Below are 25,162 nucleotides of genomic sequence, written 5' to 3'. Positions count from 1 at the left end.
AACAACAGCAGACGGGTATCCAGCTTGCGCTGAAGCAAAAGAAGAATACGGGCGAATTATAATCGAAAGTGATCATCCCTATGCCCAATTCCCTTCGAATATCAGATCTCTTGATGTATAAACTCTAGAGAAAGTTGGGCAATATTGTCTCATAGTGTGGTTAATTAAAATACACTTGGTGAATAGAGCCATAAAATACAGCGTCTTTTTCTGTTTATTTGGATATATTGTTTATGCAACATCCCCTTCACGCAGTGCCCTTCAAGGGCGCAAAAACACCATTTGGAATTCACCCTACTTTTGTATGATGCGTAGTGCGCAGGTGTAGAGCGCGCGTGCATCCGCCTGCAGGAGGCTGTGCTGGAACGCGATCCTGAGGTGAAATCTCTTTACTGATGGTTTAAAAACTTTCTACACTGTGGAGTATGGGTGCGAGTGATGTGAGCAGGATCCGCACGCTGGATAAGGTGACTGGTTTTGTAAATAGATGACTAACGCGTTTCAAACAATGTTTTTCAAGAAAGTTGCCAGCTAACGTTAGCATCAGGTTAGCTAGCACATAAGTTAGCCTAAACTTAACAATAACTGGCTTAGAAAACTCAGTTTCTGTCAAGGCACAACAAAGAAACATTTACTGAAGGCTTACATTTATTTTAAAAACAGCATTTGTGAGACGACATCAACTCAACATCCGAGCCATTGGATAAGAAGGATAAGAAGACCAGGAAGCCAAGCCGCAAAAACAGTGAAAAATTGTCACGACTTTTTATTTGAAATAAATGTTGACTTAAGCCCGGAAAACACTGCACGATTTTTGCCCTCCTATAAGATCATTACCTTATCACACTGTGCAACATGTATCGTTGAAACTCGGGTACGAGAGGCATGTAGACTGTACGATGATGACACGGAAACTTCGGTGGCAGCGTCACACGTTGCGCAACGTCACCAGCATGCGCTCATGGTAAACAAATACCGGCGCGCAGGTCGTAGCAGCAAACACACTGTGCGGTGATCATGACGAATTTCTGACACTGTCAGAAACTATCGTAGGCTATCTTTGGACACAAGACCGGAAAAATGGCCGTCTTTGAACCTCTCTCACTGTACGACATAGGACCACCGATAATGATCCACGATCACAGAATTCGCGACGAATGTGTCACGATGGCAATTTTTTGTCTGGGACAGCCAATAATCGTGCAGTGTATCCCGGGCTTTAAATGTGTTTTAAAGATGTTTTGAAATAAGTTGTTTTTAAAATAAAAATCACAATATTGTGTATGTTTATGGTATTTACCCTATAACTACATTTATAACAAGAAGTGAACAAAGCACCACTTTAGTTTAAGCCCTCAAATGTAAGACAACAAAGGGGTAACAAGCGCCATTTTACAGCCCGTAATTTACAGCCCGCAAAGGTAAGAGTTACCTGGTAAATACACAGAACAAGGGGTAACTAGCGCCACTTTAATTTACAGCCTTTAAATTACCTGGTAACTACTATATCCATATACAAATCAAGGAGGTACAAGTTGCTATTATTTTTATTGTACTTGCCTTAAAACACAGATAATATAATTCAAGCAGCTGTACTATTGCTATTATTATACAGTCTATCCCGAAATAAAAGTGATTTGCTGTTATATTTTATTTGCCGACGTGACTCGTAGACATTGACTGTATAGGCTACAATACACTTTCATCAGGTAAGTAATATGAAAAAAATCTAAATAAAATTATAACAAAAAATCAATAGACCATATTACCCATAGACATGTCATACATACCACATAATACTATAATAGGTACCCTGTAGTTATAAAATACTTATAAATAATATATAGCGTATAAATAATGTATAATTTTCCATATTCTTACCCCATTATTACCCCAAACTTACCATATTGTTTCCTTATACCTACAAGTACGTGCTATAGAGGTACTCTGTTGTTACAAATAGGTACGCTGTAAATTCGGTTTAATTACGCAGTACATTGCGGGTCGTAATATAAAGTGCAGGACTCGACATTAAAGCTCCACTGTGTACTTCTTTTAGTTAATTCTTAGCAAAAACCCATGTTTTCTTTCAAAAGTATGTGGTCATTCATGTGTAATTACTTCCACCCCACTAATCAAAGTATTCTCGTAAGTGTAGAATCTGCTATTTAAAATACATACCGCCGTATCGCTCTCTGGCTGAATCCATGTTGTGCCTCCATCTTTGAAATACATTCGCCGACGAGGGACATTCCTGAAATTCAAGCTCCGCCTTTCGCGCTTTCAGACTACACTCACGCTGGTTGCACGGAGGTTGCATGTGTAGGCGGTATACGTCATCAAGACAGACTTATTTCAGAATATTAACAATTATAAAGCTGACAATTATTCTTAGTTAATTGTAAATTGATGTAATATGCTTATGACTTGCGAATGTAATGCTCAGTAAATTTAAATAAACCAGGCTTGATGACGTATGCAGCCTGCGACCTGCGTAGACTGAATCCTTCGGCCGCACGCCGTGATAAACCTGAGATCTAATGCTTAGATTTGAAAGCCTGTTGAAGACATATTCTCGAGGACATTAAAACAAGTCGCCAAGGAAGCGAAACGGGGATTTTAAACGACAACGGGACAGGAAAAACATCAAGACCAAAGTCAATATTGGAGTTAGTTTTCCAAGATGAGCCTCAATGGACAATGAAGTTGCTAAGTTACTTTCTTCACCACAGGTAATTCAGCATATTCGTTTACATCTATACAGTCTATGTTGTAAACTTGAAGTTTTATAGTTCCTTGGCTAACTATAGCATGGTTATGCAGTTAGTGTAAACACGCATGTGCTTTTGTGTGCTCGAACACGCCGTCTCTCCGCCCATTTATGTAATCTGAGGTACTGAGATAAATGTTTTTCATATTTTCTGACCTCTAACACAAACACACAGTGTACAGCGCTATTTTTAGCCTTTCATTGATAAAAGCGTCTGATATGCGCGTCTTTCGTTTCATTTTACAAGCGTGTAAAAGTTGTGCGATCCTATTTCACCAATATCAGAGAAAGCTCTTACATATATACGGACATGTAACGTTTACTTAAAACATAAGCATTGGACTCTGACATATTAGTTTCGCGTCCATTTAAACCTGTCATTACTCCCGCTCATGATTAAATGACAGGAGAGGGACTCGTCCACAGACCATCTCCTCAGAAATCTGGAAAGCAGCGGTTGAAAATGGACAAAAAGAGACGGATTTAAACACCAAATGTAAACGTAATGTGTCTCTCTCGTCCACTTGTGATCTGATCGACGAAAACACATCTAAATACCAAGTGTAACAGCCCCTGTGATATTTTTCCTCGCGTGGATGAAAAAGGAGTGTCTAAGCTACGTTTATGGTTGCTTTTTGTATGTGATTTTAAGCGGACATATCATGACAATCAGACTTTTTACATGTTTAACATACATCTGTGTGCTTTGACGGATCACAGGCAAAGGACAATGCAAATTGTTCATTTTTTTTCATTGCTTTTGCTTTAGCTACTGGAAGTCATGTTAACCTTGGCATGAATGGGCCACCGTACTAGTTAAAACGTGTTCCGAATGGGGGGGGCTAGAAAGTAATAATCAGTTAGTTGTCATATAGAGTTTTACCGCTAGATGGGAGTAGATCCTACACAGTGGGGCTTTAAGGCTTGTCCGCTTGTCCAGGACAAGTGGATTTTTTGAAGGACAAGTGTAAGAGAAAATTAGTTGTCCGACTGGACAAGTTAAATTTCAAACAATGTTACTTAACGTTATGTGCCGTTAACGACAGAGCAGAACACGCAGTGCAAACACCGAGCGGAATATTAAACAGAGAGCGCAGCGCGCCGACATGCACACACGCACACACACACACACACACACACACACGTTTACACCTTGCTGTTATTGAACAAGCTGCGCGCGCATGAAACCTGATCGCTGAACACGGAGGGGCGGGGCGGCATGGAGTGGAGAGTGATGTTTCTTCAGGCTCCGGCGTGAATATAAATGACAGACACTTCAACCGCAGTCCGTATTTTTTCTCTTCTAAAGTTCGGTAAAACACATAATGGGCTTAAAATCTTGTTTAAGAATCTGTTTTATAATGAGAATCTCTCTTTCAGTGCGCCTACTTGTGTTTGCGACGCGCGACAGCCGATTTGAATCTGACAGAGTTCGTCACTGTACATTAAAAAATCCCACACAAACATTACAGTGTAAATGTCACGGTGCGGTAACACCGAAAAAGGGAAAATAACAGAAGAACCCAAACGCAAGAGATGTATAAAAAATAAACTATGTATTTAATAAAACAGAACAGAAAATACCCACGTGGGGGTAAAACAGAGGATGAACTAATAATAATGTGATAGAACACAAACATAAACACGGGAACAGATCTTTCTGGAACATGAACACATCAACACAGAGATACAACAACGAACGCGCACACGACAGAGAACCAGAGGGCATTATAAAGACACCACATCAATGGGAAACAGGTGAACATAATTAATTACGTAAGACACGAGTACATAAGGGAGTAGGGTAAAAGTGACAAGACACTGGGAACACGTGTCACACATACATGATGTGCAAAAAACACGTGTCCCCACATAAACCACAATGCTGCCCTGACCTTGCCCTCAGACATAGACCTGAACCTATACTAAGGTCTGGCAAGATCACGACAGCGACAAGACACTGGGAACACGTGGAACCCACACACACAATATGACTCCACATGTCCCCACACAGAACATAATACTGTCATGGTCCTGTCAGATGCACTCAGACCTAAATCCAGCACAGAAGTCTGACCGGACCATGACAGTAAATGCTAGGATTAAGATTGATTTTATATATCACAGATAATCTGGATACATTTACCCTAATACGTTTTTTAAAACATGGTAATGTTTTAATGTTTTGCTTTAGTGTTTTAATGTCAGACAATCATTGAAATGTGGGAAAAATGAAGGCAGCAGATATAGCATCATTCTTCAGAAAGAGTAGCAAGAAGCAGCCAAATGAATCTTAGTAAAATAAATTTCAGTGGCCTACAAAATTCATGTGATTTTCTGGTCTCTATAGTTTTTTCAGCCATGGGAGATATAAATTCTGGTTTAAAAAAAACTTGAGGTTGAATTATGACTATAAATTGTATGTTAATCTCAATTCATTTTTAATTGAAATTAAAGTATTGTAGCAATTGTATGTTATACACCATTGTGATTAACACACCTATAATACTTAAAAGTATTTTAAGGTTGGATGATAGAGACTTTATGTGCCACCCCAGAGTAACTGCTGACCCCTGCCTGGCCACCCCTATGACAAATCCCTTACTCCGCCACTGATTAGCAAAACACAAAAAATAAATTATATTATAAATCTTTACCCGGACAAGTGACTTTTGTGCATGGACAAGTGAAACATAAATTTACTTGTCCGAAGGACAAGTTTCTCAAAAAGTTAATGTCAAGCCCTGAAGTGTTACCATTGATTTTATATATCATTTACATTTTTTGTGTGTTTCTTTTTCATAAAATGTATGCTTAACTAAACCTCAGTACATGTGTGACAATCAGAGAGATGATCTTACTTCAGTATCTTCAGTTTACAGTCAGGATTCTTCAGTACATCAGAGATCAGCTTCACTCCTGAATCTCTTAGATTATTACCAGTCAGATTCAGATGTGTCAGGTGTGATGGGTTTGATCTCAGAGCTGAAGTCAGAGCAACACAACCTTCATCTGTGATATTACACCGCTCCAATCTGTAGAAGACAGAGACACACAGTTTGTTCACACACAGATCAAATCTACAGTGAATTGAATTTGTTTCTCTTCCTGTCATCATTTAGTGTTTATGGACATTTTCATTTTAGTTTTAATTATGTGTGTTTGTGCTTTATTGAAACACATCAGTGAGATTTTAAAGTAAATGAACTGTTGATTCCTCCAATCACACATTGTAACATTTTCTCTTCTGTTTCTCTTTCTGAATGATTTTTGTTTTAATCCCCAAACATAAATTAAGTTTAATGTTTTATTTATCAAAAGATCTGACCTTCAGTAAGAGTTAAAAGTGTCGTGATGATTGTTGAATGAACTCAACTTCAGTTATCAAATCCATTACTGAGAATAAAATCCTATAAATCCAGTACAGATGTTATGATCTCTATATAGTCTCACTATAATCTATCAGTCAATATTGATTTAAAGGTGTATTAGTTTTAAATGTCATCATGGTTCAGACTCTACGGGCCCTATTTTAACAGCGCAACGTCTAAATAGGCGTGTCTGAATCCACTTTTGCTAGTTTAACGACGGGAAAAATGGTTTGTGCGCCGAGCGCATGGTCGAAAAGGGTTGTTCCTTTTTTTAATGAGTTATGGGAGTATTTTGGGTGTAATGTGCAATAAACCAATGAGAGTATCTCATCCCCTTTAAAAGCCAGTTGTGCTGGCTCTATGTCTAATCCCTATTTAGATTACGGACTTTGTAAACTAAGCGGAGAAAGAAGATCCCCAGTTTAAGAATAATGTTAAATAATTGTGTTGTTTTTCCACTTGCATTGAAATTGTTATTTCACGAGTTCACACTTACAAATAAGTTGGCTAGATTAAATTAGTAAACGTATTTGGCGTGCTGTCCGGGGAGAGGGCTCTGAGCTCGGAAATGGGCCCGAACGCAGAGTACCCCCCCCCCAGTTTAGGAATTATCCTGGTGAGTGAGAGGTGATGGGGTGGTGGAGGGATTCTGAAGACTGCAGAGGATCTTTGCAGAGTCAAACTGTGGCTTATATATGGCTTGCCTTTGTCCTGATTGGGTAGATATGATGATTACTGATTGAGGACAGCTGGTGGTACTAGAGTATTTGTTGATTACTGATTATAGACAGCTGGAAGTACTTAAGTGGTTTATTTGATGTGCTCCTCCCGAACTACGTTAATAAAACATCATTTTTTATCAAAACCTTTAAAACCCGTTTTCTTTTAGTCATGGAAGTAAAAAAGCAGGCTTTTAATTGCTTTAAATGTATGGCTATCCAATATCATCAAAAAATAATTTACAAGTATGTAAGAAAAGGTTTGTACTCTAAAAATACTTTATTTGTAAAAAACAGGAGAAAAAGAATTTACAAACGACTCTCCGCAAGGTTCAGCACTTGGACAGCGTCATGAGTTTTTTTTAAGCATTACTTAAAAATGTTTCTCATCTCACCATATCCACAGGTACAGAGTCATCACATACAATAAATCTGTGAGGTAGCATTTAAAAAAAATAATTTAAAAACAGATGCATTTGTTTAAAGCAAAACACTTATTTACTTACCAGGCTGCAGGTGAAGCAGATCTTCGTGCCTTCTAACGTCTCATAATTAGTCCTCATTTATGTCCAAGAGACTCGATAATAATCTTTTATTTAATCCTTTAATCTTTCATATTTAAAAGTTTTTGTGCTGCTGCGCATTCATGTATGTGTTAAGCAAACCCGCGTTGTCGTCCCGTTTATTGGCGCATATTACTAATGCGCTCTTTAAATAACAAAAAACATAGTCTATTTAGTTGCCTCAAAATAGCAACGTGCCAGCAATGCGCCTGAACACACCACGTTTTCAAACCAGAGCGACCATGGGCACAAAAGGGGGCGCAAATGCATTTTCTATTTAAACAACGTGGTGCTAAACGTGAAAATTATCATTGCGCAGGGTGGAAACTAGCAAAAGACACTTGGGTCGCGTGTAAGATAGAGCCCGACATATCTGTGAAATATACTGTAGTTACTAGATAAACTCTAGTAACATCACTCAGATCAACTGATATATCTGCTGCTGATTCACTCGATTTACATTTTAATAGACTTTTAATCGTTTTTGTATTTATGTATTTTTCTTAACTCTTTAGGTTGTTTATCACACAACTATAATGATATTCAACTTTATGAGTGTTGTACAAAAATCCTGAAACTGATAGTTTGAGCTAAAATTTTGCCACTGAAACATTGGAAGGGTTTATGACAAAATATACATTATACTCTCATGATCATGTTAAATTATTATTCAAGTCATTATTAGAGATGATCTTACTCCATTTTCTGTAGTTTACAGTCAGGATTCTTCAGTACATCAGAGATCAGCTTCACATCTGAATCACCTACATTATTATTCAGTTTTTTCACATGTAAGGGGTTTGAAGTCAGAGCAGCATCACCTTCAGCTGTGATAATAAAACCCCACAACCTGTAGAGAACAGACACACAAACTTCAGTCTCTCAGATCACAGCACAAACTGACAGGAATCACATTAAATCCCAAAACAATATAAAATAACAAACAAACAAACCATCTTAAATATATTTAAACAGATTGAATTAAGAAATTTAGTTTCTCATTTGGGCTTTGCCTACTTGAGTGGTAAGAATTTTAGCACTTTGGTTCTTTGTTTTACTACCAGATTATGCTTTGCTAACATTTTAACATAACATTGCATTTTGTGTAATTTGAAGCAAACTGTTATGTGCGATCTGTTTCATCACTGTTTAGTCTCAGGTATGTAATATATTTGGTACATTGACACAGATTTAAGCAGTGTGTGGGGGGTTAGCTACGTTTATATCTTTGCTAAAGCATTCCCTTGTGTTTGTATCGGCTCCAGGGCAGGACTGGTAATCTGGCATACCGGGCAAATGCCCGGTGGGCCGACGTCCTTGGGGGCCGGTGAATATAATATATTTTTTTATTGGCCAACGACTGGCCCATAAAGCAGGGACAGCGGCCCATTGGTTCATTTTCCATACTGACACTGGGCTGGCCCAATCATCTCTTAACAAGCTCCACCCTCTCCCTCAGTTTCTTGTGTCAGATGCACAGTCACAAGTAACAGAGAGTGATGAAACAGAGAACGATGATCTGACACAAGAAACAGAGTGCGATCATACAGACGTATCATACATCTGACACTATTTTTGTCTGACCAGCCACTCGTACATCGCGCAACGCAGCCTGTTGCTTTCTTTCTTTTTTTGGTTTAAAGTAATTCATTAATGGCGCTAAAAGGCGCTGTGGCAATGAACTGCATTTTCCAAAAAAGTTAGCGAAAGATGTATTTTTTTTTCCGGACAGACCGGCCCAGGAGACACCTAATCAGCAGCCCATTGGTTCATTTTTATTTGACATTTGGCTAGCCCAATCACAACATTTAGGGCATTTTATGAAGCATGCAGCATCAGTGTGCGTCTGTCAAAATAAGAGACGACTGAGAACCGAGTTGACGTGCGGTAAGCCAAACAGCTTTTAAAACACTGTTGTTAAATATCCTCTTGATAAAACGCAGTCAAAAACACAAGTGATAGACCAATGGCTGTTTTCAAAATGACAGTAATAACACTGCAATAAAATACAGTGTGGGCAAAATTATTAGGTAGCTACATCAAACTTTTGATCACAGTTTTTATCAAACATATTTTACTAATTCCAAACCATAACTACCATTCATTTTGTAAATAAAGCATTTATAAGTAATACATTATTGTAAATGATGGCTGGCTGGAGAAAAAGCACCTTGTATTCAGGAGTGCAGAAATATTAGGCATATTTTCTTTTACATTTAAAATGGGCCAAAAAATGTTTAACACACACACACTGGAAATTCATTATTTAATGTCCATAAGAAAGATGCCATGCATGGAAATTGCAATATTGAGGTGTCACCATTAAGAAATCCTGATTTGGGCAGCAAGGGCATAATATAGGATGAAAGAAAAAGATATATACAAAATGAATGTTGGTTATTAAAATTACTGTGGTTTGGAATTGGTAAAAGGTGTTCAAAAAAATGTGATCAAAATTGTTACGACACGATATAGAGGAGGAAGCAAGTGCAGGCAATCATAAAAGGTTTATTGAAAAATGATGATAAATACAATGATGATAATGAAATGATAACTGAGTCCAGAATGATGGCAATGGTGATCGAAGGTCTACGGTGGCGTGAGAAGTGTTGAATAGTGAAGTCAGTGATGAGTGTGATGATGGCCAATGGATGAAACCAGGAACAGACCAGAACACTCACACGGAGACGACAACACGAAACACTAGTCCAAACACACGAAGACGAGAGACGATAATCCAAGTGGTGTGGCTGGAACATAAATGAGGATCTGACAACAGGGAGAGAGATGAGTGAGTATTTGTAGCAGAGTGAAGGATGAGGATCAGCTGGAGCGAGGTAATCAGCACACAGGTGACAACACTTAATCAAACAAGCACATGGAGACTACGTGAGTACAAACACAAACACAAAACATAACACGGAGGAAACATTGGATTTCCTACCGTGACAGTACCCCCTCCCCTAGGAATGCCCCTTGGCGTTCCCAGCCTGCTTTACCTGAAGATTGTAATCATCAATAAGGCGGTGATCCAGTATGTCCCGAGCAGGAACCCACCTTCTCTCCTCCGGACCGTAACCTTCCCAATCCACCAAGTACTGAAAACCGCGTCCCCTCCGTCTAGAGTCCAGAATACGATTAACCAAATATGTGGTCTCCCCATTAACGATACGAGGCGGGGGGGAACCGGGGCAGGCGGATTAAGACGGGAAAAAAATCACCGGTTTAATTTTGGACACATGGAACACGGGATGAACCCTCCTGTACGCCGGTGGAAGGCTAAGATGCACTGTTACCGGATTAATGATTTTGGTAACAGAAAACGGGCCAATAAATTTGGGAGCAAGCTTATTCGAAACGGAACGCATCGGAATGTTCTGGGTTGAAAGCCACACTCTTTGACCGACGACGTAACGGGGAGGCTTCGACCGGTGGCGATCGGCCTTAGCCTTGGTGCGCGACCTTGCCTGGAGCAAAGCTCTGCGAGCTCTGGTCCAGGTGCGGTGACACCTCTGGACTAGTGCGTTTGCGTAGGGGACCGACACCTCGGATTCAGTACTGACAAAATTAGGTGGTTGGTACCCTAAACTACACTTAAATGGAGACATGCCCGTAGATGACACTGGCAGAGAATTGTGTGCGTACTCCACAATTGAGAGTTGTTCACACCAGGACGAAGGATTGTTGGAAGCCAAACACCGCAAAGCCCTTTCGACATCGTGATTGGCTCGCTCGGTTTGACCATTGCTCTGGGGATGGAATCCGGATGAAAGACTAACAGTCGCCCCTAACAATTTACAAAACTCTCGCCAAAATTTGGACACAAATTGGGGACCCCTGTCAGAAACCACGTCTGTCGGAAGGCCATGTATACGTAAGACGTGGTCAATGACAGCTACCGCTGTTTTCTTGGCTGATGGCAATTTGGGCAAGGGGATGAAATGAGCCGCCTTCGAGAACCGGTCCACTACGGTTAAAATCACCGTATTACCCTTAGAGGGTGGGAGGGCGGTAATAAAATCTAGCGAAATGTGGGACCAGGGTCTCGAAGGGACAGACAGCGGTAAGAGTAGCCCATCTGGAGGTCGATTGGAAGTCTTACCAACAGCACAAACCGAGCAAGCCAAGACGAAGTCGTGGACATCACGAGCCATACCAGGCCACCAAAATCGTTGCTTGACTAAAAACCTAGTTCTACTAACCCCTGGGTGACAAGCAACACTGGAACAATGACCCCACTGGAGAACGTCTGACCGTAACCCCTCTGGCACAAACAAACGGTTCGGTGGGCAACGAGCAGGGGGCGTTACCCCTTCTAAGGCAGTCAAAACCTTCGATTCGACCTCCCATCTGAGCGCGGAGATAATGATGGTCTCCGGTAAAATGTGCTCGGGAGTAGCAGTACGATCGGAACGCTCAAAAAGACGGGATAAACCATCGGGTTTGATGTTTTTGGAACCCGGCCGGTAAGATAGTGTAAAATCGAAACGACCGAAAAATAATGCCCACCGAGCCTGCCTGGAGTTAAGTCTTCTGGCGGTTCTAATGTATTCGAGATTCTTATGGTCCGTCCATACAATGAAAGGTACACCCGACCCTTCAAGCCAGTGACGCCATTCTTCTAGTGCCAATTTGACGGCCAACAACTCTCGATTGCCAATGTCATAATTAACTTCCGCAGGAGATAAACGATGAGAATAATACGCGCAAGGATGCACCTTTCCGTCTGAGGATGCGCGCTGGGATAACACTGCTCCTACCCCCACCTCTGACGCGTCGACCTCCACTATGAATTGACGTGAGCGATCAGGGGTGACAAAAATAGGAGCTGAAACAAAGCAGCTTTTCAGTTTGGCAAACGCAGCGTCAGCTGCGTCTGACCACCTGAACGTCAAACTAGGGGAGGTCAAAGCGGTCAGAGGTGCGGCTAGTTGGCTGAAATTGCGAATGAAACGCCGGTAAAAATTGGCGAACCCCAGAAATCTCTGCAGGGCCTTGCGAGACTCTGAGGATGGCCAATCTACCACAGCCTTAACCTTCTCAGGATCCATGCGAACACCCTCAGTCGAAATGATGTGTCCTTGAAAAGAAACAGACTGTGCATGAAAAACGCATTTCTCCGCCTTGACAAACAATCCATTCTCTAGCAACCGCAGAAGCACTCGTCGTACGTGTTGCACGTGTTCCTGGAGAGACGAAGAAAAAATCAATATGTCATCCAGGTAAACATATATGAACTGATCGATCATGTCTTGCAACACCTCATTAACGAGTGCTTGAAAGACTGCCGGCGAGTTAGATAGCCCGAAAGGCATCACGCGATACTCAAAATGGCCTCTAGGGGTGTTAAATGCAGTCTTCCATTCGTCCCCCTTCCTGATGCGGACCAAATGATAAGCGTTACGTAAGTCCAATTTAGTGAAAACGGACGCTTCCTGCAACCTCTCAAAAGCTGAAGACATAAGCGGCAAAGGATAGGTATTCTTTACCGTTATGTTGTTCAACCCTCGGTAGTCAATACAAGGTCGCAAGGATCCGTCCTTCTTTCCCACAAAAAAGAACCCCGCCCCCGCTGGAGAAGAGGAAGGGCGAATGAACCCTGTTGCTAGAGAACTGGATATATATTTCTCCATGGCCGCCGTCTCTGTAATAGACAAAGAATATAACTTGCCCTTAGGCGGAGAGGTACCTGGCAATAACTCTATCGCACAGTCATAGGGACGATGAGGAGGAAGAGAATCAGCCCGAGACTTACTGAACACCTCCTTCAGGTCGTGGTACTCCGCGGGCACGTTAGTCAAATCCACTGCTTCCCCCTGAAACACAGACTCAGAAACATTAACACCAGCAGACAAAAGACAAGACAAATGACACTCCACGCTCCAGCTAACCACAGATCCGAGACGCCAATCGATCCTGGGGTTGTGTTTGTGGAGCCAAGTGTGACCGAGAACAATGGGAGTCTGGGGTGAGTCCGTGATGAAAAATTAAATCTTCTCCGTATGATTACCAGATGTGACGAGGGAAACAGGAATGGTGGTCTGGGTGATGACTGGCAGTTTGTGTCCATCAAGTGCAAAAGGTGCAATGGGGTGTTTGAGGGAAGTGAGAGGAATCTTGAGCCTACTTGCAAAGTTGATGTCAATGAAACTACCCTCGGCCCCAGAGTCCACCAAAGCATGCTGATCCAGTGCGTGGGTGGACCACCGTAGTCTCACCGGAAGGAGTGTCGATGTAGATGAGGTCTTCCTGGCAGAGATCCCACCTGATAGTAGCCTCAGATTTACTATCGGCTTGATCTTTTACTGGACAGCGCTGGTCCAAGGGATCTCCGCCTGATCCTCTCCTCCCAGGAGAGCCGAGCTCGCCCCACCTGCATGGGTTCAAGATCTCCAGGAGGGCTGACCGCAACCTCTGACCGCCGGTGCTGAAGCTCCGAACTGGTAGTGCGAGTGGTTCTCCCCCTCCGTCTGGCAGCTTGGTCGAGTCGGTTGTCTATACTAATAGCTAGGTCGATCAAACCATTGAGTGACGTGGGGAGTTCAACAGCGCGAATCTCCTGTTGGATGCGGTCAGCCAACCCATGCAGGAAATGATCCCACTGCGCCTCTTCGTTCCACTTACACTCCGCCGCCAGGGTGCGGAACTCGATCGAGTAATCAGACACGGACCTATCTTCCTGACGCAGGTCCGCGAGAAGTCTGGCCGCCTTTCTCCCAGCGACGGAGCGATCAAAGACCCGTTTCATCTCCTCCGAAAGGGCGTGGAACGAAGCACAGCAGCTCTCTTGGTTCTCCCACACCGCCGTCCCCCAGAGGGCAGCCCTCCCCATGAGTAAGGAGAGTACGAACGACACCCTCATCTCCTCGGTGGTGAACGTGCGGGGCTGCAAGGCGAAGTGCAGAGAACAATGAGAGAGAAATGATAGACAAAATTTAGGCTCACCCGCATATTTCTCCGGAATAGGGAGGCGTGGCTCGGACTGGGGATAACCCAAGTGGCGATCGGCGGTGTGGGTGGCTTGGGGGGCGCAGTGGGTGGCGGTAGATGTGGTTGTTGAGCCTGGAGGGCGAGCTCGGAAACCTTCGTCACCATTGCTTGGAAAGCTCGACCCATCTCATCTATCGCCTTGTCCTGACGATCCATACGACCCCGGTTCTTTGTAAAAACTCCTCCAGATGAGATGGGGAGCGATTGCCTGCTGCTTCCATGATGGTCAGATCCTTCTGTTACGACACGATATAGAGGAGGAAGCAAGTGCAGGCAATCATAAAAGGTTTATTGAAAAATGATGATAAATACAATGATGATAATGAAATGATAACTGAGTCCAGAATGATGGCAATGGTGATCGAAGGTCTACGGTGGCATGAGAAGTGTTGAATAGTGAAGTCAGTGATGAGTGTGATGATGGCCAATGGATGAAACCAGGAACAGACCAGAACACTCACACGGAGACGACAACATGAAACACTAGTCCAAACACACGAAGACGAGAGACGATAATCCAAGTGGTGTGGCTGGAACATAAATGAGGATCTGACAACAGGGAGAGAGATGAGTGAGTATTTGTAGCAGAGTGAAGATGAGGATCAGCTGGAGCGAGGTAATCAGCACACAGGTGACAACACTTAATCAAACGAGCACATGGAGACTACGTAAGTACAAACACAAAACATAACACGGAGGAAACATTGGATTTCCTACCGTGACAAAAATATTCTGCACACACTGTAATGGGACTCGTGGCTCAGCCGCAAGACTGCAACTTCATTGTAACATTTTTCAGGTCTCAGTGTTATCATAAGGTGTTCAGAATGGTTAGTTTAAACATTGTGCACTACCTGGCTAACACTATTATTTTTAAAACCTGCAAGCCTTTTACAGTGCTTACATTGTTGTAATGTCACGTGTCAGCTCTTATAGTTTTCTACTTAATCATTATATGGAGTTTGTAGTCAAGGTTGCACAAAGATTTGTGATCCTATGTAGTGGGCCGGTCTGGGCCAAAATGACAGGGCCAATTTTTGAATTCACCGTTGCTTGCTACTACAGGAGGAGAAGCCGCTGGCTGGGTACATTTTTGAGTTCTTTTTATTTATTATTGTGTGATTTTTATTTAAGGCATATTTATATAGCCTATATTAAAGGTTTATTGTCAAACATTAATGGTTGATTTGAATTCCCGTCTGCTGGTCATGATAATAGCCTACATGTAGGAGAAAAAAATGAGGGTGGGTTGGCGGCATCGGGCCGCGGGTCAGATTCGGACAGATAATTCACATTGATGTGTCGGGTTACATCGGGTTCGGGCTTTAAAAGCCACGAGAAACAGCTCCAGAGAAGATACACGATAATGTGTTTTTTTTCCTTTTTGAGATGGCACCACAAGCTGTCGCTCAGTGACAGAGCGCAGGGATTGAGAGGGTACGTAAGGCTGTATAAGCAAGCAAAGGTAAGGGGGTGCTGACCCAGTGGTGGTTTTAAAGGCCAGGAGCAGAGCTTTAAATTTGATGCGAGCTGCTATAGGAAGCCAGTGTAATTTGACCAAGAGAGGAGTGACGTGCGCTCTCTTTGGCTCATTGAAGACCACTCTTGCCGCTGCGTTCTGAATCATCTTTAGGGGTTTGGTTGTGCAGGCTGGGAGTTTAGCCAGTAGCGCATTGCAGTAGTCCAGCCTGGACAGGACAAGAGCTTGGACCAGGACCTCTGTGGCAAGCTCATTTAGGAACGGTCTAATTTTCCTAATGTTGTAGAGAACAAATCTACAAGAGCGGGCAGTGCTGGCAACATGGGCCATGAAGCTAAGCTGATCATCAATGACCACTCCCAGGATTCTGGCTGTTCTGGATGACGTGATGGTCGAGGTACCAAGCTGAATGGAAAGGTTGTGATGAATCTTTGGTTCAGATGATATAACAAGGTTCTGTCTTCGCAAGGTTAGGCTGGAGATGGTGATCCTTCATCCAGAGTGAGATGTCCCTCAGGCATGCTGGGGAGTCACACAGGGGAGTCCATTGCTCGCTGCACTGATCAGACAATAGATGCATGGAGTATAGCAGAAGACAAGGTGCTGCTCAAGGCTGTCCGGCTTCTCAGGGATAAAAAGCGAGAGCAGAGCTGTGATTAAGATGGTGCTCTCTCTCAGGGGGAAGCCAAGAGGTGTAGGAGACAAACATAATGAACTGTGGATGGAGTCCTAGGTGGCAGATGAGGATGAGATTGGAGGCGTTGGTGAGTGTGGTTATAGTGACAAATATATTTTTGAATGTTAAAAATGCATTGTGTTTAGTCACTTTGGTGCATTTCTGAGATCTGAGAGGCGGACAAAGTACAAAGTTTCATTACTTGAGTAAAAGTACAGATAATTCAGTGGGAAATTAACAGAAATGTTATTCTGTATGACTAAATATTTTACTAACATGTGATAATCAATCATTATTTCTCCAAATATGCCCACAAATGTACTAACAGCCCTGGCGGATTTTGTATATTTTATGTATTTGAACACAAATAAACCGGAGAAGATGAGAATTAATGTGTTATGAGTGATGATTTCTATTAAAAATTAAGGAACGCTACAGATTAATTTTGAACAACAATATTCTGGGCTCACCAGTGATCCCTGCTGCTCAAGGGGTTGAATTTTTGTAGGCGGTGATGAAGTTCTGTTTTGGTAAACACAGCAAACACTTGATGTGAAAATATCAATTCAGAAAATTTGAATAGTCTGGCGAGGTGGGGGCACGGGTTGGCACATTCCCGGAATGGACCTGCTGTGTCTTCATTCAGTATTTTGTCAATGGTTTTGTCTCTCATCTAAATCCGACCATGGTGACTTTGGCGGAAAGCTGAAGGTGATTGCTTATAGGCTGTCCCAATCAGTGGCACCTGCACAATCCAATCACGTTTGAGAGGAAAAAAATTGAGGGTTTTTGAGATTTTTCTTTTTTACTTTTTTTTGAAGTAACGGTTACTTACGGTTATGGATAGAAATGTAGTGGAGTAAAGAGTACAATATTTGCCTCTCAAATGTACTTGCTGAAATAAATTCTCAAAACTACTTTAACTTCCACACCATGTAGTTACTTGATCACATAATAAAAGCAATGTTCTTATTCTGATTCCTGCATTATCAGTTGCTTATCATGTTAATCATAATGTATTCTACTGGTAATCTGTTGAATAATCTTACTAAATCACTACATGCAAAATGGTTGAATGTCATTACTTATACATGTCTAAAATGAATTAAGATATCCATTGTGTTTTTCTTTTCTGAATCACGATGGTATGCTCTGTCAACAAATTACAGTACAAACAATAAAAGTGTAACTGTGACATATCCAACATATCCAATCTCTTGCAACATATAACTTTTTACTGCTGAAATTGATATAAAACATACAGAAAAAAGTGCAACCTTGTGCATTTGAATTATTATCATTAAAATTTTAACCATAGTTTCAATCAGACAATATTTACAAAATACAGGGTTACAACATGCTGAACATTGACTGTTTTTAAACAATGACACAAGGACTTGTCATTCTGATGCACTGACATGTTCACTGACATTCAGATTTACATTTGAGAGATACAGAAATGCACTTACTGCTTTGCAAATGTTAATGATTCAAGTTATTTACTAAAGTGTTCAAGAAAAACCTTTGTGTTTAACTGCTTAACTTGGATTATTATAAAAATTTACATTTATTATTATTATTTTTAATTTTATATTTAATGCTTAAATTATCTTATTGTTTTCTGTTTTTGCTTTGATAAGAACTAAACCTGCCAGACGATGGGGAGAACAAGTTCCAGAGAATGCCATGCCTGGCCCACACCCTTCAGCTCACATTAAAGATGCCATTAAGCACACAAGTGTTTAATCAGTCATAACAAAAGCAAGAAAACTAGTACAAGGTGTGAGGAAATCGTCAGCGGCTAATGAAGAATTTATCAAAAGATATGGCAAAACTCTGGTCCGGGATTGTAGCACACGCTGGGACAGCACTTTGATATGCTGAGAATACTGCTCGAGACCAGAACAGAAATCAAGCATCGCGTTAGTTCAGGCAGGTCCCGTCAGTCAAGTATACATGAGATGATAATCAGCTGTTCATGACGCGCACCAATCCAGTTACAACATCTGTAACAACTGACCTATTCAATTCACATTCATTGAGTTGCTTTCTAGTGCATCGCTACTGCAATTTAAACTCCCTCCTCCAACCCCGACTCCACCTAGCCGGAACCTGCTGTTTGTTGTACCAGTATTACAAAATAATATTCAAATATTTGTGTTGTTGTTTTTCTTTTTATTTATTTATTCATTTATTATTATCTATTTAGAACAAAATAGTGAGCATATTATGCACTTTTAATGGTTCTGCTGTTATACGGGTCCATTTTATTTTCTAGTCACTGCTCTCCCCGCTCTGTCTATGCATGCACACATACGGGCGCATGGAATTTTTGTCCAGAACAGATCCATACCACCAACAATAACTGTATGCATATTATTCGAAAAATCCTAATTTGACAAAGTGTTCCTGACTGAACTAAACCAACTACTTAAGAATTTTGGCATGGACACTATTCTGAATCGATTCATGAGGGTCCAAGCGATTCCCACCCCTAGTGTCGTCCTCCACAAATCAGCCTAATCTGACCAATAGTCTGTTAATCGAAATGGAGAAGTATTTCTACAAAGTCAAACAGGGAGTGTTTAATAAGACACCATTGCAGTTCTGGAGATCTAGAAAAGCTGTGCATCCAAAACCCCTGCCTCACAAGCCGTTGTGGAACGCATCTTCTCTTTGTGTGGACTCCTGTCATCTGGCCTGAGAAACAGAACAACTACATCCCTGGAGCAACAAGTTTTTCTCAAGATCAATAAGAAATTATTGCTTGACTGAAGTAAAGCCATCTCTCTCTTTCTACAATCTCACGCACACACCCACGGCGCACACACACACGCACACACAAAAAGAAAAGCTGTATTTAAAGTTTTTTATTTGTTATTTGGCATGTTCTTTTCTCAGATTGAGCTCCCTGACAAACTGACAGAAATGTCTTGTTGTGTCTTAAAAATGGGTTAAAGGGACACAAGGCAAGTCTGAGTATTATTTCTCTACTAGCTCCCCCTAGTGTCTGGGAGTAAATGCTTTCTATATCTGAGACTTTACGAGACTGAAGGACACCGGGTCGGATACAGCGAACTTGCAAGTGGGGTATTCTTCCTACAGACGGTAGGGGCGGGCGAGAGAGTCTTCATTCGTCATGTAATGAGTCATTTAACCATATACAGACTTACGAAGATGATTTATTAACATAAAAATGCTGCCTTGTGTCTCTTTAATACATGCAGTTCATATATGTCTTCTATAGTCTGTTGGCTCTTTAGGATTTTATTGGCACACATCACTTACACATTTTGCACTTACTGCGGAATGTGGAGACTGTTTACATTGTACATTGTGCCCATACTGGTTTTATTTTTGAAGGAATATTTTCAAAAATTGTATGATGTTTTTTTGTTATTATTACACAATACTTTTTCTGACCTTTTTGATTATTGCCCCTGACAAATAACCCCAATTACAAAAGAAATACTAAAACTAACATTAAAACTAATAAAAACTAAACTAAAATTAAGCATTTAAAAAAATAAAAACTAAACTAGCAAACCCACTTTAAAAACTAATTAAAACTATACTGAATTTGAAAACAAAAAGTCAAAACAAAATCAAAATAAAAACTAATGAATAATGCAAAACTATAATAACCTTGGTGCGCACCTAATGTGATTTCTAAAACTGACTTCTTTCTTTCTTCCTACTAGTTGAGTAATAACAATTATCATCCCTGCATTGCTTTATCTATTTTGTACAAATAAACTAAAGTGTATTTTGGTACCAATGCCTCCTGCTCATTTAATTTAGTAGAGTGAACCTGGGATCCATAAGTAATATTTGAGTGAACCATAATTACCTGGTATAGCCCCAGGGTGGCATAGTCTAGTTTTCATTTTTGGATACTGCTGTTACAAAAGACCACTTCGCCACAAATACATTTTATGTAATTATTTATTTTAATCTTACACTGCCTATTTTTCAGATTCTAATGTAAAATATTGTTAAGCAACCATTTGTAAAAGTAAGAGATCTTACTTAAGTATCTTCAGTTTACTGTCAGGATTCTTCAGTACATCAGAGATAAGCTTCACTCCTGAATCTCTTAGATTATAATTGTTAGACAGATCCAGATGTGTCAGGTGTGATGGGTTTGATCTCAGAGCTGAAGTCAGAGCAACACAACCTTCATCTGTGATATGACACTTACACAACCTGTAGAGAACAAAGACACAAACTTCAGTCTCTCAGACACCACACACACATCACAAATCATTTTAAAACTAGGGATGCACCGGTTGACCGACCAGAGATCGGAATCTGACAGTTTTTGCGCAATCGGCAACCAGACGTTTTTTGTATTTTTTCGGCTGATTTTTCCGGAAGTGCACCCGCGTGCACACAGGGCCGCATTAACACTGTAAGGGGCCCCTGGGCTTTATCATTTTGTGTGGCCCTTTATCCACCAGAATTGCAGCCTACATTCACACAATCTTTATAATCACTAAGTGCAAGTTGTCAGGCTTTTATTTTGCTGGAATAAATGGAATTACAAAATATTAAAACCATATCAGAATGCCCGCAATATACACAAATATCACTGCATAACATATGCACATAGTGCTAGGTGACCCGAATAGTCTAAGATTCGATGCTTTGACAGGAGAAGCCTGATTCGACTACTGCACAGTCAATTGTCGCAGATGTGTTATAAAATTGAGGATCATTTAATTTTGGCTGTATAAGAGTGCACAGTATTCTGATTTCACATTTAACAGCTTTCTCCCAATATAAAAAATATACATCCTATTATAATAATACTAAGTAAATAATATAGTAGCTTTTAATAAATATTCTTAAAGTCTGTTAATAGCCTAAATCCCGTGACAGAGCTAGACGTCCATATCCAGAAACCATTGCAAAGTCTCTTTGTTTCTGCAATTAAAAAGACAAAACAGGTAATTCTATACTTTCGTTATTTTAAAATTAATTTTAATATTTCCTTGTTTTTATTTAATTTATAGATTATTTAGTGTTATCTGATTAAACTATTTGTGGGTTTTATTCCCCTGCGCATTTAGGCATTTTGCACCCATGTTCTGCACCTATTGATTCTGACTTTATTTTGTTTTTATGTTTTATTAATTATAAAGGTAAATTCTGATCTAATTTAAGTTCTGTAAGTTTTGGATTGCTTTTCGTTGTGTGTCGATGTTGCGCGGTTGCATGCTGTCACTCACATTCAATTTAGCCGAACGTGCTGCTCTGCGTGATCATATTTAGGCATTCATCAAACGTAACATCAAAAAACTGATTTTTTTCGACAAGTATAAGTTTTAAAATGTATTTAAAAAGGTTGCTTAACTTGTCAAAAGTTGAGCTACAAAACAGGTAAGCCGTTTTTGTGAATACAGAGATGATCAAAGTGAAAGTAAGCAATCAGATATTTCTGTGCAAAATAATAAAGCATATATAGTGTCTATAAAATCCTTAATTTCAGTGTTTTTTGTTTATAAATGAACCGTTTAAGTAATTGTATATAAAGCTTGTTTTTTATAATTTACAGTAACAAATTATATGTAATTTCTCGTCTTTTATTTCCTTGCCACGCTAAATCTCAAAATGAAACGATCGCTGAACTTAGCCGTGGCTTCCGAGGCAGAATCTAATTTGTTATTTATTAGATTTAGTTATCAAAAATGTTTTGTGTAATATCTTTGTGTGCTGTTCTGTACATCTTGGCTTTAAAATGTTATGAGGAATCATTTAATGAATGTTTATATACACGTTGTCTTTCATATTAAGATAAAAACGTGTCCTCAGTTTAGTCTTTGTTCATCACTTGAAAGGCACTTTTGGTCATTTTATCAGAAAGCTGTCTGTGTTGCCTTCAGAAATGCAATAATGGATATTTCAGACAGAAATTTTAAAAAGCTCACTAATGATTGCAGGGTAGCCTATAGTAAGTGAGAGATTTTCTGCGCAGGAACTGCATTCACGCACGGACATTCAAAGCAAAGCGATTAAGCATAATTTTAAAGGGAGTATCAACTTTTTATAAAATGCGGCAGTTATTTTTTTCCGGCAACTCGGGGCCCTTCCCAGCCCGGGGCCCTGGGCTTAAGCCCAGGTAAGCCCATGCATTAATGCGGCCCTGCGTGCACAGACTACATTTTTATCATTCGCAAACATGTCTTTTGTGTAAAAGCATTTCAAAATCTGTGCGCAGGACATTAAGATTGTAAGCTGCAATGTCTGTAAAGGACAAGTTAATCGCGGAGAAACAACAGTACATTCGCAGGGCTCTCAAGTCTCACGCATTCACTGTGAGATACACGCATTTCAGTCAGTTTACACACTCACACCTTGTATTTCTTAGAGACTGATAACTCTTCCTGCTATATACAATTAATGGACGAGGCACAGGGAAGTTATCTGTCGAGTTTAGCTGCCTCAAGTTTTTCTCGCACTCCCCTCTGATGTCAATCATTTGGAAATTTAAAAAACTCTCCAACTGCTTTGCAACCAGAAGCTTTAGATAACCTGAAACTAAAGTAGAGGCTTCCTGAAATTAATAAAGGACCAGAGATGTATTTCATTATTATTGCCATGTAGTACTGAACATGTAACCTTATCTCTCTCTTAAACACAGCTTAGAATACACATTGATGGCAAGTATTGTATTTTTTAATATGTAAAGCAATTAATTAAATTTGGATACATTTGTCTCTCTTTTATCAGACTTACCAATTGTTATAATTTATATTTGTGCTGGTCAGTTATGCATAATAGGTAACATTGAACTGCTAGCAAAAACTTGAGAATTTGGTGGGGCAGAGGGGCCTCTCCCCTAACAGATGTTATCTCACTCCAAACTTTTAAATAAAACCTGAGAGCCCTGCATTCACCACAACAAACTTGGTCAGACATTTAAGTTCATCACCTGATAGAACACAATAAGTTTCAAAAGTCTGTTGATAAGACCTTTAACCCTCACTCAAACATCCATGTCATGGTCTCATTTAACCACTTATATTTGTATTGAACGTAGCCTACTGCACAGTTACTGCTGTTAATTTTAGATGGTTACAGTTATTGTTTTCAATAGCCAAACCAAGTTTAGCCTGTTAAATACCAAATAAACATATTGTTTATGTATACTTTCATTCTTTCTTGTTTGTTGCTTGATAAGAAAAAAATCGGAATCGGCCAATTTGCCTGTTAAGAAAATCGGTATAAAAACCAGCCATGAAAAATCAAGATCGTGCATCCCTATTTAAAACTATCAAAATATTATACAATAGTTCTTTCTGGTTCCTGAATATGATTGACCGTGCAATATTCTACTGATAATATACCAGTAACTGCTTCACCGTTTGCATCATTCTGCCATTTTAAAACGCATACAGTACCTGTGACTGGAAAAAGCTGCTACCAGAGTGAATGGTCACACACATCCACAGGCTCACGCTGTTTTACACACTTTCTGTGTGTCTCAAAAAGCTCCCTAGCTCGTGACTCAGTCAATGAATCATAATCAGAAGTGATTATCCCCATGTCCTTATCCTTTCAAAGACAAGAGCTCTTGGATGTAAACTTGAGGGATGTACCACAATAATGTCCCATTGTGTGGACGATAAAAATACACTTGGTGAATAAAGCGTTGAAAACAATAATTTTCTCTTTATCTGGAGCATCTGTTTACACATCTCTCCTCCTCAAAGTGCCCATAAAGGTGGCAAAAATGCCATTTGGCACTGGAAAGGTAATGTCATGATTCTCCCCTCTTCTCCTTGTTTTACTCTTAGTCTTGAGGCAGGATTGTGACAGGCCTCTGTTTTGTGTGGTAGCACATGGCCTTTAGTTTTGGGCTGTGTGCTTCCTCGTCTCATCTCCTGACCCGGCCTCTCTCATCTCCTTGTTAAAGGAACACAGACAGACAGAGTTACAGCACGCACGGAGATGAGAGAGGTATGTATGGACTTATCTAACTATGGGGGATACGGTGAATAAGCTAAATTCCCAAAATGTGGGCGTGTTCCTTTAATCACCTTGTTATTGTTTAATGCATGTCACCTGTTGCCCTCTTGATTTGCTTCCTTATTTAATGCCCTTGTGTCTTGTGCTGATTAATTTTGTATTTACCACGTACCCTTGTTAAGTCTTGTCTAGAGTATTTAGTAAAGATAAAGATAAGGGGCAAATTAGCGTGAGAGCGCAATTCCAAAAAGTGCTTATGGGAGTAGTAATATCTGCAGGTTATTTGTTTAAAAGGCACAAATTAAATAACACAGTCGCAACATCTGATTTCCATAATGACCTACACCTGGGGCCTTATGTATAAAGCGTGCATACTGTTGGACTTTAAGGTGTCCATTGCATGTTCATAATTAGAGGAAAGACACGGTATTAAAATTAAGTTATTTATTGATCAGATATGAAAAAGTTTTACAGCGCTGGGTCATCTCAAGCAATGAACGACGACCTCAAAAAGTAACATGCATATTTATAAAATATGTGACGTCGATCTTCTTCTTAGAGTCTCCACCCACAAAGGCCATTCCCCTCGTACATCTGACTCCATCACCACCCAATTTTAGCC

General features: G+C 40.4%; 1 protein-coding gene across 2 annotated transcripts in view; it reads right to left on the bottom strand.

The window, feature by feature from the left end:
• Positions 1–5,599: 5,599 nt before the first annotated feature.
• LOC129437194 (protein NLRC3) overlaps positions 5,600–25,162 on the bottom strand; it is a 36,232-nt gene continuing 16,669 nt past the window's right edge. The window contains exons 3-5 of one of the 2 annotated variants that reach the window (XM_073865817.1): positions 20,599–20,775; positions 8,121–8,273; positions 5,600–5,805 (exon numbers count right to left, since the gene is read on the bottom strand). In XM_073865817.1, coding sequence (XP_073721918.1) covers positions 5,628–5,805; positions 8,121–8,273; positions 20,599–20,775 — 508 coding nt within the window. In that variant the 3' untranslated portion in view covers positions 5,600–5,627. The remainder of the gene's footprint in view (positions 5,806–8,120; positions 8,274–20,598; positions 20,776–25,162) is intronic. The other variant, XM_073865818.1, reaches the window with a different exon arrangement.

This window comes from Misgurnus anguillicaudatus, unplaced genomic scaffold (genome assembly GCF_027580225.2).
Source record: "Misgurnus anguillicaudatus unplaced genomic scaffold, ASM2758022v2 HiC_scaffold_33, whole genome shotgun sequence".
Classification (NCBI taxonomy): domain Eukaryota; kingdom Metazoa; phylum Chordata; class Actinopteri; order Cypriniformes; family Cobitidae; genus Misgurnus; species Misgurnus anguillicaudatus.
Note: the sequence above shows the minus strand (reverse complement) of the source record. Positions and strands in the feature narration are given on the sequence as shown.